Genomic DNA, 12,138 nt, shown 5'->3' with positions numbered 1-12,138 from the left:
ATTATTCAAAAATTGTAATAGACGAACGAAAATAAATAAATAAATAAGATTAACAAAATAAACATTTTATAAGTAGTTGTTCAAGGCAAAGTTTATACACACGAAAATAAAGTAACTCGTAAATAAAGTTTAAGGCATTCAATCGCGCTTATCCAAAAGTATTTTAGACGGTCCGAATTGAAATCAATTTTGACCGGTAAAAATTTATTATTAACAGTTAAAATTAAAAAATAAATCCCAACCATTAATTATAAAAATGAACGATGAAAATTGCCCGAAGGGGTAAATATCTACCGGTGAATCTCTCATTTTAGTTACAGTATCATTAGGACACGAAGGAGGTGGAGGATAATCCCACTTTATCGAGCATTTTCATTGCCGAAAAATCCACACTCCGTCGTCCTTCCTACCTAGTATTGTGACAAACAAAGAATCCAAAGAATCTGACATCCGATTTCAACACCCTCTGTAGCTCTGTCCGCGAATAGCATTCCCGCCGCCATTCTGTACTCCCAACTCTCAAGGTAGTTCTTTCCAACTCTCAAGGTTGTACTTTCGTACCTTACCCAATCGTACTCATATCTCTCGTTTTCCTTGCCTACTTTTGATTCTTTGTTAATTGTCGTGTTTTGAAGGTTCCGATCGTTGTCAAAACTGGTAATCTGAACTGGGTCGCTTCGATCGATTGATCGATTGATGTTTCAGGGCAGACCCATTGTTGGTAAATCGTTCCTATTTCTTGTTCTTGTTATTGGGTAATCTGGAATTAAAGGCTCTGTTTGGCGTAGACTTGGATTTCAAATGAAGGGATATGTAACAATCTTCAGATAAAAATCATCAATTGCCTTTGGATGGAGGGGTTTCATGAGAAAAGAAAGGAAATGATTATGGTTTCTTATCAAATCACTCATTTGGATTGAGAATTTTGGTGAGAAATGGAGAGAAAAGTAGAAAAAAATAAAAAAATTGATTGGCCCTTCTCCATTCTCACCCAATCTCACAAAAAATTGTGAGATTTTGTGAGAAAGGGCTCTCCTTTCTTATCTCATCCTTTCTCACCATCCAAAGGGGTGGTCAGAGTCTAAACTTGAGTCTTGAGAGTCTCGGAGTTTCATCATTATGCATTTGGTTCCTACTGAAAGACAGGAGTGGTTATTCTTCTTGTGATGAAATTGAACATCAAATCTATGAAATCCACATCTATCAAAATGGAGCCTAAGGATTTTTCTAAATGAGAGCTATTTTATCATGTAGTGTGTTGATTGTGATAACTTTGCGTTGCATTGCACCAAATAGGCAAATATTTATTTTATCCAAATCCTCAGCGTTTTGAGTTAAGTGAAATAGGATGAGGTCTGATTATTCTAGCTGCAAACTTACACTATATAGCTTACCATGATGGCAGTACGGCACTATTGTTTCTTGCTGATGCCTTTTATCTAGAATAATCACTTTCCTCATATTTTGCAGGCGAAGGGAGAGAGAGGTATTCTAGAGCTTGCAAGGCATTAGGTTTTGGGCTACTGGTTCACGGAGTCCATGCTTGCCAGTCCCTCTCTGTATCCCCCTTCACTATTGTTCTCCTGTTGCCACCATAGTTACATTATTGACGGAAATGCTTAGGTGACTTGGGCTTTGTTGACGAGATTGGAGCACTAGGTGAAGGTTTTCATTTGACCAATATAGGTTGACGCTGCTAGTATGGGTGCTGTTTGCTGTTGTTTGCATGAGGATTGCGAAGATTATGTCAATCTAAACAGTTCAGTTTATAGGAACTGTGTATGCTTTCATTGCTTTGTTCAGAACATCATGCGTGTGGTATGTTTTAGAGTGCTTCTTACTGTTTCTTTTTAAGAAACATCGTCCTGTTTATTTTTACTTTCTACTGCAGCATAGCTAAATCCAAAATAGTTTTTGTCAAGCGTTCGAAGAAGGCATCATATCCCAATAATGCTTTTGTATCTATTAACTCCTCAGAGTAGGAGCTTCGATCAGACTGTGGTACTTGTAGCTCATAGATTAGGAATTGCAACATAAAGCTTTTTCTACTTTAGTGAACCTATCACATATCTTGATTGATTTTTTTTTTTGCATTCCTATTCGGATCTGCGATTAGAATTGATAAGGCTTGAAGAAAATGTAAAATAATTGGAAGATAAACAACAAGCAACAAATAAGCAAAATGGAGGGACTATGTTTGCTAATTATTTTCTCTCTTTTTGTTTTCAGATATGGCCTTTTTTTTTTTTTTTTCCTGTTTTCGATTCCTCTCGTTGAGCCAGAATGAAAAAGTATTATTTTTACCCAAATTCGATAAAAGTTAATTAAGGACAAAAAGATTTTGACTTGATAAGAAAATAATCAAGAGGAACTTAGCAGGCTATGAGAGTCAATTGAGTTGCATTGGACCAACAATGAATCACTGGAAGAAGGAATTATAAAATATGTTGACTTTTTCATTCCCTGAGGTGCAATTCCAACTGTTTCTTTTTGTTTTTCTTGGATAGTATACATCATTATTTCGAAGAGGGGAAGAACAAGCTGTTTCTTCAACCATTCAGGGGAGTGGTTCTTTAATCTCCACAACCCCTGTGGACGACTCTGTTTGTGATATGTATCGTCCTCCTCCAAGGCCCTTGCCTTATAATGTTGATCCACGATATTCCCACTTGCAACGGGATGGACTGGTCTCAAGAAGGGAGAAAGGTTCAAGTCATTCACACGAGGAAACTGAACCACTTAGAAGTGAGGCCGATGGAGATTCAGAATCCTTGAGTAGTGGAGACAAATGGAATGAGTCGACATGTGAAGAAGGATTAAAAGAATCCCATACCAAGTCCTCAATCAAGCTCTTAACAGAGAAACCAGCGACTGGATTTGCACATATTTATTCTTCTCCCGAAGATGAAGATGTCTGTCCAACTTGCCTTGAAGGTGAAATAAGTAGCTTTATTTTATTTTCAGTTATATCATTGGCCATCCAATGAACCCTTAATTAGGATGGATAAGACAGAGATGAATAGATAAGACTCAATTAGGATGGACCGTATTCGTTTGCTGCACTGTCAAAATAATAAGGATTAGGACAAAGCATACATGGGGACAAGAAAAATAAATTCAGTTGAAACAGTATGCTGTAATTTTATTAGTAGGCCTCTTGCAATGTTTTTTTGTGTCTTTTTTTTCGTCCCTGACTGCTATATTTTATGCTTGTTGGTTCTATTTGATAAATGCTGATGTAAAACAGAATAGTATGCTTCTAAAGTAGTAGTTCCAACGTTCTTGTAACTTCGATGCATTCGGTATGCAGAATATACTGTGGAAAACCCCAAGATAATGATGAAATGCTCTCATCATTTCCACCTGGTTTGCATATACGAGTGGATGGAGAGAAGTGAAAGCTGTCCAGTTTGTGGCAAGGTAACGTTATATTTCAGGCCATTCAAATTAGTTTGATTGAGAGTGAATCATTTATGATTTGGCACAATAGATTTATTGTTGTCGACTATCACATACTATTATGAGAGCTCGTACTCGAAATATTCCGTCTGTCGCTGCAGACACCCTTGCGTTTGTGCTATTTGATGTTCTTTTAATTATTGCGAGTCGTGATAGTGTTCTTTTATAACCGGGTGTTAGGGCCATCCTGTGCACACCTCGACTAATCTCAATGCTCTAAAGTTAATGACCGGGCATACCTCTAGTGGCCCCATGGTTTGGAATGTTTGGCCTTCATGAGATTTCACCTTGCGACCTCTTGGGGGCAAGCCATTTAGTGGCTGTTATGCCCACTCAGCCAAACCCCTTGGGGTTAGTTTTGATGGTATTTTTCAACAAATACCAAATTGAGATATCAAGCTGATCAAAACCTTTTTTGAAATCTCAGTTATATCTATTTTTGCAGTGTCTCAAACATCCACAAGTTATGTGCTTCGGTAAATATGTGGTAAGGAAGTAGGATGTTTCGTGATTGTTTTAATGCTGCGAGAGAGTTTGTAGAATGATAGCACCGGCCACTATAGTATTGATCTTTTTTTAGTTAGTGAATATGTTTCTGTTGATACATATAATGTCATCAGTAGAAATGAGCAACTAGTTGTGACCAGTAACAAATGTATGAGATGCATGTAAATACATCATAGATATTTGAAGAGATAGGAAACCCCATTATAATTGATCTTACAAGAATCGGTCCCAACTGTATCTGAGGTAGTAGATAGGGAATCTTCACTTTTATTCCTGGAAATCTTCATTTGGTGGCGGGCTGGCAGTACGCGGTGCTGCTGGACAAGCTACTTGGCATCATGATACAGATACATATTTTGGAACATTTCAATTTCGGTAGATGACCATATTTCTGCCTTTGACCACATTGAGAAACTTGGGAAGTGCCTTCTGTGTCATAGATGAGTTTCACTATTGACTTCTTTGACATCGTAGATGCAAACTGATACTCTTTGAGGCTTGAGCCCAGTGCCTGACATGGAAACTCTTCTCATCTTGGTGACTTGATGAAGTTTGTTTAACTTGTCATTTTCAAATCTTCTTCTAGACGTTAATTCTCGAGTATTAAAGATAATTCGGTGGACCATTTGATCAGTACCTTGAAGTATGATAATTCCTATAGCTTTTGTTGTTTTTTCTAGGTGATGGTATTCGATGAAAGCACATGATGTCACGTTTAAGGTTCATGTTTTGGATGAAACCAGCACGCACTCACCACAAAAGAAGAAAAGACGAGCAAACAAACAGGATGGGAGACTAAAAGATTGGAAACAGAACTTTGTCATTGTGAATACCTCAGTGTTTATCATATGGAAAGAATGTAAAAAACTAATGTTCAGCTAATCTTTATTCGAATCCTTTGTTTTACTCCATTCTTCTTTTCCTGCATTTCGCTCGGAAAAGAAACACGGCTGCAGTTTGATTCTCTGTAGTGTGAAATGCTGCTTGTTATGCCGTCTCTGATTTGTGCACTGGTGGTTTGTGATTCTCCTGTATGTATGTTGTACATGACTCGCCCAACGATTTGATGTGGATGTTTATAAATGGGATTTGGTTCCTTTTCATTTCTTTTTGAGCTACAGATCAGGGATGGCGATAATACATTCTTGTACTTGCGCAAGAAAATAGTTATATTATTTCAAGAAAATGGTTAAAACATCATGAAAAGAGCATAAATTTGTTGATTGTCTGCCCTGATGAAGATCAAGCTGAGACCTAGCAACCTAGAAAGTCCAATTACGAAATTATAAGACGTTGGAATTAATAACCTTGGCAATCTCTTCATGCCCAAGATAATGATAACTGTAAAAGGAACATATCTAAGCATCTGTTGACTTCTAGCATTTTGATACACTTGTATCTAAGGCTGATAAACAAACCACGTTACTTGAGTTTGATTTCGTGTTCGCTCGATAAAGCTTGTGTTCTCACGCAAGCAAACAAAACTTGAATATTTTCCAAAGTTCGTTAAGTTTTTAAACTAAATTCGAACAAGATATTACTCAACTCACCCAACTTGTGATGTCTTCAAAAATCAAAATACTACTAGAGATCGTTTGAGATCGACTTGCCTGACAAACAAGCTAAGCATGAATAGATTTATCAAGCTCGATAAATTTTTCAAAACAAGCTTGAACAATGAAGCAATCAGAGCTACTCGTATCGACTCTGTTGAGGCATTAGTGATTGTACCACAGAGAGAGAGAGAGAGAACTACATGTACTACTATAACATGTTTTATATATATCACGTCCACAAATCCAAATTTCATGCTTACACTGTGTTATTATTTCTTACCTCTATGAAGTTCACAAATAGCCATATAAACCACACAAAACAAACAAAATACATGTGTTTATCAACCAACCACACCATTATTCAGGACTCCAGATAAACAAAGATAGTTTCTAGGCGCCACCATTCGCGGCAGTTTGAAAAGCTCTCTGGAAGACAAGTGGGGGCTGGCCGCCACTAAGCTGCAACTTCCCATTGATCTGCCAAAACAATAACGTCGGTCATTGCACTAGCATAACTACGTAACATAATCACATAGGAATTTAAATAAGTAGATGCGATATTTTAATCACCCACCACATAATATGGGACTCCTGTGATGCTCTGGGAGTACTTCTCAAGCTCCTCATTAACCTTCAACAGTTCAAAACGAGCAATTTCAATCAGGGGGAAAAAAACAAACAAGAAAAGGGTTCTTTTTATTTTTGGTAGCAGGGGAGAAAAACTTGTGGTATGGTTTCGGATGGAATTTGTGTTTAGAGGTTTCGATAGATTTTCCTGAGTTTGTTTGAAAACCGAAGAACAAACAAGAAAAAGACCAATGCAGTGCTCCATTTGGCCTCAACACAATTACAGATTAACTTGCACTACTGAGACACCCACTACTGCATTTCTCTCTCTCTCTCTCTCTCTCTCGCTCTCTGTAAAATCAGCAAAAAGCACACATTAACTAGAAAAAGAACGAATACAAGAAGAGCATATGGACTATTATGAAAACAACAATTGCCAAGGACGCTCAACGCTATAGCAGAATGTACAATCCCTGACAAGTAAATGCTTTTGGAAGCCCGAAAACAAGCTGGTAAGATACCAACAACCACAAAAGACCAGAAGCTGCAGAACAAGAGAACAACCCAAAGCTGCAGCAAACGAGTTGCAAAAAACTGCATCAAACCAGTTGGTGCAGCTATCAGTTGCAAACAACTACACCAACCAGTTGCCAAAAAAAGAAAAGAAAAAAGAAAACTGCAGCAATCAGTCGCGAAAAACTAAACTGCAGCAACCAGCTGCAAAAACTGCACCCATCCACATCAAATACTCAGCCAATCAGTAACAGCTTAGGGGCCTTAATGCGTTGTACTTTGTAGACTATAATTTAAGGAATGATGCTGGAACTCTCTCCATCTAACCCATTCTTCAATTCTAAATTTTGTAATACCAAATGCATCTTCCCAGTTAGGTTCCTTGGCTTAAAAAATACACTCGTTCCTCCACTTCCAAATTGATCAAATAATAGCCATTGGTATGGCAAGCCCAAAACATTTGGATTGGTTTTCTTAAATTTCCCCACTCACCCATGCTTTGTGACACAGTAACAGTAAATGATCCAAATTTTCCACATGGCACCACCACAAAACTTGATACCCAGACTGAACAACAGCTCTGATGTTTAAGTCGACCTAGCCAAAGCAAGCCAACCACAAAACTGCACACTTGGTGGTGCCATATTGCCCCAAAGGATGCTCACAACATTTGGATGCTTCCCTGAAATCTCTCTCTCTCTCTCTATACAACTATGAAATAATTTAACCGAGAACTCTCCATTTGAGGTTATCTCCCACGATAACCAATCCTCCCTATTTACCAGATTTGCATATGAGCTTTCAAATCTCCTTAACTCCTCCCAAGAAAATAAATTTCTTCTGCAAAGCAGCACCCATGTTCCATTTTCACCTCTCCTTGATAAAACCTCAACTAATTTCTCATCTTTACAAACTACGAACTACCAGACTAAATAATTAATAATCTGGGAAATGAATTTCTAGATTTCTATCGCGTAGCAAGAATCCTTCCAAACACAAATCTGTTCCCATTACCTGCGTTTAACTTTATTTCGTCCCCAAACTTAAAAAATGAAGTTCACTTCTGCTTCTCACCTCTACCACATATTTCCAAACCTTTGCAACTTTTCTGGTCTCTCTCTCTCAAGCACATACGTGCGGCGCGTGCAGTATCTTCCATGGGTGGAGCCATGTGTGGTCAAGTGGGAGTGGGGTCAATTGACAAAGATCCGTTGTTTATACATGTTTGAAATCTATCTCCAAATCTGACCCCAGAAAGTTTACAATATTGCCCCATTCATTTGGAAAAGGTATAAAATTGCTCTAAAAACACAATCAAAATATATTGCCTTCTTACGCTTATGACTACAACATCTCGTTCTCTCTAACAACCGAAGGGAAAATCAATAGATGACTAGTATATAATATTAAAAAACCGTTAGTAGTACTTTAAATGGCACTATTATTGCTGTTCAAAAAGAATAAATGGCACTATCATTCATGCACCACTTTGGGAGCATAAAAATTTAGTGGGATTGCATTGTGTCTTACTAATAACTACTCCCTCCGTCCCAATTTAATTGTCCCTCATTTTATTCTAACAAGCTAAAAAATGAGTTGTATCTTTAAATCCGTAATGAACTTCATATCGAATATGGATCTTGTTTGATAGATATTGATTAGTTCTATAATACAATATTTCGAAATCACATAAAACTTTATAAATTGCAAGATATAATCAATTGAAAAGTGGCACGAACTCCCAAAAAAGACAATTAAATTGGGACAGAGGGAGTATATAAAATTCCAAGTTTCATCTTTAAAAAAAATTGTTACTCATTTATTTCATAGAGAAAAAATTCCGTGCACTACTTGACTTAAAATTTTGCTCTCACTAACTAAGAATGCTAGCTCAGCCACTGGAATCTTCCGACTTATCAAGTGGAACGTAGAGAAAGTCCAATAAGAGAACCATACCTCCTTCAGACCATTACTTGGATCCTCAAGAAACTCTGCTGCTCCTTCTACCCCAACCTTTCTAGCACATTCCAACAGGAATTCCCTGGAAAAAATTATACCTGAGTTAGTGGCTTAAAAAAATAATCATATCTATTCAATATTACATCAGTTTATTAATGGATAATTTGTTCCACTGAAGTTGATGTACAAAGCTCCATGATTCAGTTCTTTCCAAGGTGAGATTTCAACTTGTGATGATCTGACTCCAAAAGATCATTTTGTGGTATACCCTAGTTTTATCAACTTATATGACCAATTCAAACCTATACGGTTACATACTGCAGATATTTTTAACCCTCGACAAAAAAATTTAGCTGATTAAATAACCAAGATGAATTCTGACGATCATAGATGACATAAATGTCACCGATGAAAAGTACTACTCACAATGCCGAAAAGAAAAGAGATTGCATCTATCACAACAATCTATTGCATTCTGATTACAATAAAGTTAAACACCTTCAAACCTAACTTTGTTATAATACAGCCACAAACACATTTTTTGGGGGAAAAAATTGAGCATATGAAACACAAAAATAACCACAAAAAACACCAACAAAGAGGTACCACTGCAACAAGCCAGAAATATAGCTCTAAGGTCAATGGAGTTGACCAAGATCAGCTCTAACCTGTCCCCTATATACTTTCCCTGTGTGAAGTAGCCAAAGAACAGCTCTTCCACGATATTATGTTGCTTATCAAGCCCCTGTTGACCGGCAAAATATATTAGTCGGTGGCTGTCTGAAGTATTTCCCCTACATATCCAAACCGTTGTTAGTGCTACACAAATGCACCTTCACACATCACAGTTTTCCTCTCTAGAACATGATTTGTTCACACATAATTATTCCGCACTTACGTGAGACCAGAAATGTCGTACTCCAACCCCAAACCCCTGAAAACCTGCAAATTCGAGAAAATCAGTATATACGGACGGAAAATAATTTACTAATAATTATGTGAGGAATAAGAGCAAAGACCTCTGTCATCCGAGCAATGATAGGTCCTGATTGAGACCCAAACTTATTTTGGTAAAATTCTTTCTTATTAATGCCTTCTTTGGGGGCAGAAGGATTAAGCAGATAGGGGTGCCATTTAATCTCCAAAATAGTGATTGTAAATAAAAGTGAAGCACAAACTGTAAGTGGAACAGTTAGAATCAATGAAGAACGGAGAGAAGAACCTCGAAATCATATTGATCCTTTGAAGAAGCTATGGCTTGGTCCAAATTTCTTTTGCCCACAAAACACCATGGGCATACAGTGTCTGAGCTTATATCGATCCTGATAAGCTTCTTCTCAGTGTTGTGAGACACTGCTTGAGCCATGAACCTGTTGGTATCTGCAATCTTTGATTTCACTTCTCATCACAATCTCAATAGATTAAGATTAACGAATAGTCTTTCATTCTTTATGCATTTAGAAGCAATGACAATTGCTACTGGACAACCTACAATTTTATAGACATAGAAATGGTTCTTTTGAAAAGAAAACTCAAATCAGTATTTGTTTGAGTGACTTGCAGTTATATGTTAATTTTTTTCTTCATTGACAACTTTTTTTCCCCAATAAGTAAAACTAACCAGAATTTGCCAAAAACAAATTCTAACTTTATTGACAAAATTAAACAAACAAACCCTGAAAAAAGTAAGTTAAACAACTTTTTGAAAAGAAAATTCTGAAAAGGATGGTAGAAAGACCCCAAACGAACAAAACATCTCAGCTCCGAGTAATGGCCTCTTCTAAAATAAACAAAGCACGCTTGATTGAAGGTGACTTGAAAGTTATTGACCACTGCATTAAATTTCCAGATAAAAACGTTCTTTGGGAAAATTGCTTGTTTAAATGTAGAAGTGCCATTACATTGATTACAAATTTAATGGAACAGGAAATGGATGGCAGATTAAACCCTCTCCTCGTGTAAGCACCAGTAAATTGTGTCTTTTGTGGTTGAGTCTTCATAGTGGTGACATTTTCTTTCGATTACATGGTACCCCAAATACATTAGTTTTCCGATTTCTACGGGAAACAACTTTTCAATCTCTCGTTCTCTAGTCTTTCAAAGTTATCTATGCTAACAAATAGTAGTTCTAATTCGCCTCCATTCCTTAATCGTAGTTCTAAACAGCACTTAATTTTGTCTTTCCCTGCTAAAGAGCGATGGAGTTAAATGACAAAACACACTTTCTTAAGGTAGGCAACATTTACAGCTACAACAAGCTGTTCAACCCGTAGTCAAGATTTATGTTCCATTTTCACCTGTCAACTACAAACCGAATTCCAAAGTTCAAATTAAATTCCCTGTGTCATACTTAACGTTTACCTCTTCGTCTTGCTTAGAAGTTGAGATTATACATGCAACCCTAATAAATGAGGTTAAATTCTCCTGGCAATAAGAGAGACTTCCAAATTTTCAGATTTCACAAAGTTTGTATGCACAGGCACGCAACACCGCGCTGTAATAGGGTAATCCAATATTACATAGAGGAGTTTCAACAAAGCATAAACAGAAAAATCACAACTTTCTTTATTTTTCTTTTTTTTGGGATAACCGGATGTCCGGGGCAGCTTGCAGGCATCTCGAATAACTCCGGGCCTGAAGTCAACAGCTGGGCAAACCGGCCCCAAAAATCACAACTTTCTTCACAAGTCAAGTTGTTCCTTACAATCCCCACCGTTATAAAACACAGTAAAGACGACAGAAATTCAATAATTCGCAGTTGGGTTTTCCTTCCATCAGTTTAGCAAGAAAGAGTCCAAAAAGGAAAACATACGAATTTCGCTCAACTTTTCAGAAATTCAGCAAACAACGACGAGGAACCCAAATGAATGGAAATTATAGCAGTGCATCTGATAAGATTGCAGGTGTCTGGCGATCAATTGTTTGTTTGGAAAGGAAGAAACTAACCTGGGAATTTTCTGGGAATCGAGAATTTTGGTAGAGAAAGTGAACGCATTTGTGGCAGATTTAAGAACTGTGTGGCTGTTTTTACACTAGTCTATCGGGTTGGCGGCACAGAGACAGAGACGGAACCACGATTTTGTAAACGCGGGGCCGGGGATAATAAACAATAATCAAAATTTTCAAAATTTAAAAGTTTATTTGGTTTAGATTTTGTGAAAAGGCTTTTTGGATAATCAGAAAAGAGATAGAAAAAAAAATAAGATTAATATTTAAAAAAAAAAAACTTACCTCCAATCTAGTGACCACAAACGGCCGTTCACCCAAGTGATGATTAATTTATGCACCATAATTTTTTGGTTTTGTCTTTATTTGAATTTTATTTTGCATTTGTTAGTTTTACATTAAACTATTATGTGATATGAGTGAGTAAGGGTGTGAGGAATCGAAAAAGTAAAAAAATTTAACTTTTACACAAGTATTTTGAAAAATATCTAAAGAAAAGCTCAAAAAATTAATTTTTTTTACTTTTTCTTGAATTTTCCCAAAATACTTGTTTAAAAGTCAAAATTTTCACTTTTCCTATTTCTCTTGCCCTTACTCACCCATATCACATAAAAATTTGTCACAAAATTAA

General features: G+C 36.8%; 2 protein-coding genes across 13 annotated transcripts; one reads left to right on the top strand and one right to left on the bottom strand.

The window, feature by feature from the left end:
- The first annotated feature begins 314 nt into the window (after positions 1-314).
- On the top strand, positions 315-5,069 carry LOC131298074 (E3 ubiquitin-protein ligase At3g02290-like). Of its 10 annotated transcripts, none has more exons than XM_058323356.1 (6): positions 315-524; positions 636-717; positions 1,471-1,818; positions 2,508-2,934; positions 3,311-3,420; positions 4,628-5,069. In XM_058323356.1, exons 3-6 carry the CDS (start codon positions 1,702-1,704, stop codon positions 4,661-4,663), a joined length of 690 nt encoding a protein of 229 aa, XP_058179339.1. In that variant the 5' UTR covers positions 315-524; positions 636-717; positions 1,471-1,701; the 3' UTR covers positions 4,664-5,069. The 10 variants fall into 10 exon arrangements, with proteins under 10 accessions (XP_058179339.1, XP_058179338.1, XP_058179342.1 ...); XM_058323355.1 differs by having other exon boundaries at positions 636-721; XM_058323359.1 differs by having other exon boundaries at positions 315-546.
- A 656-nt stretch (positions 5,070-5,725) lies between these two features.
- Positions 5,726-11,643, bottom strand: LOC131298073 (uncharacterized). 3 transcript variants are annotated; one of them, XM_058323351.1, is made up of 8 exons: positions 11,508-11,643; positions 9,784-9,941; positions 9,581-9,700; positions 9,460-9,503; positions 9,230-9,355; positions 8,559-8,643; positions 6,097-6,153; positions 5,726-5,999 (listed from the first exon to the last, which is right to left on the bottom strand). In XM_058323351.1, the coding sequence occupies exons 1-8, from the start codon at positions 11,554-11,556 to the stop codon at positions 5,913-5,915; spliced, it is 726 nt and encodes a 241-aa protein (XP_058179334.1). In that variant the 5' UTR covers positions 11,557-11,643; the 3' UTR covers positions 5,726-5,912. The 3 variants fall into 3 exon arrangements, with proteins under 3 accessions (XP_058179334.1, XP_058179335.1, XP_058179336.1); XM_058323352.1 differs by having other exon boundaries at positions 9,784-9,948; positions 11,508-11,630; XM_058323353.1 differs by having other exon boundaries at positions 9,784-9,931; positions 11,508-11,625.
- Positions 11,644-12,138: the final 495 nt, after the last annotated feature.

This window comes from Rhododendron vialii, chromosome 8a, assembly GCF_030253575.1.
Source record: "Rhododendron vialii isolate Sample 1 chromosome 8a, ASM3025357v1".
NCBI classification, from domain to species: Eukaryota; Viridiplantae; Streptophyta; class Magnoliopsida; order Ericales; family Ericaceae; genus Rhododendron; species Rhododendron vialii.
The sequence above is the reverse complement of the archived record's forward strand: the minus strand, read 5'-3'. Positions and strand labels throughout refer to the sequence as shown.

Excerpts from the sequence above, each read along its gene's own strand:
- LOC131298074 (XM_058323354.1), top strand. The coding sequence starts at position 1,702 with ATGGGTGCTGTTTGCTGTTGTTTGCATGAGGATTGCGAAGATTATGTC. Across the intron at positions 1,819-2,507 it reads TTCAGAACATCATGCGTGTG|TATACATCATTATTTCGAAG; the intron begins GTATGTTTTAGA and ends TTTCTTGGATAG. Across the intron at positions 2,935-3,310 it reads CTGTCCAACTTGCCTTGAAG|AATATACTGTGGAAAACCCC; the intron begins GTGAAATAAGTA and ends TTCGGTATGCAG.
- LOC131298073 (XM_058323351.1), bottom strand. The coding sequence starts at position 11,556 with ATGCGTTCACTTTCTCTACCAAAATTCTCGATTCCCAGAAAATTCCCA. Across the intron at positions 9,701-9,783 it reads AGGATCAATATGATTTCGAG|ATTAAATGGCACCCCTATCT; the intron begins GTTCTTCTCTCC and ends ACTATTTTGGAG. Across the intron at positions 8,644-9,229 it reads GGAAAGTATATAGGGGACAG|GGAATTCCTGTTGGAATGTG; the intron begins GTTAGAGCTGAT and ends AATTTTTTCCAG.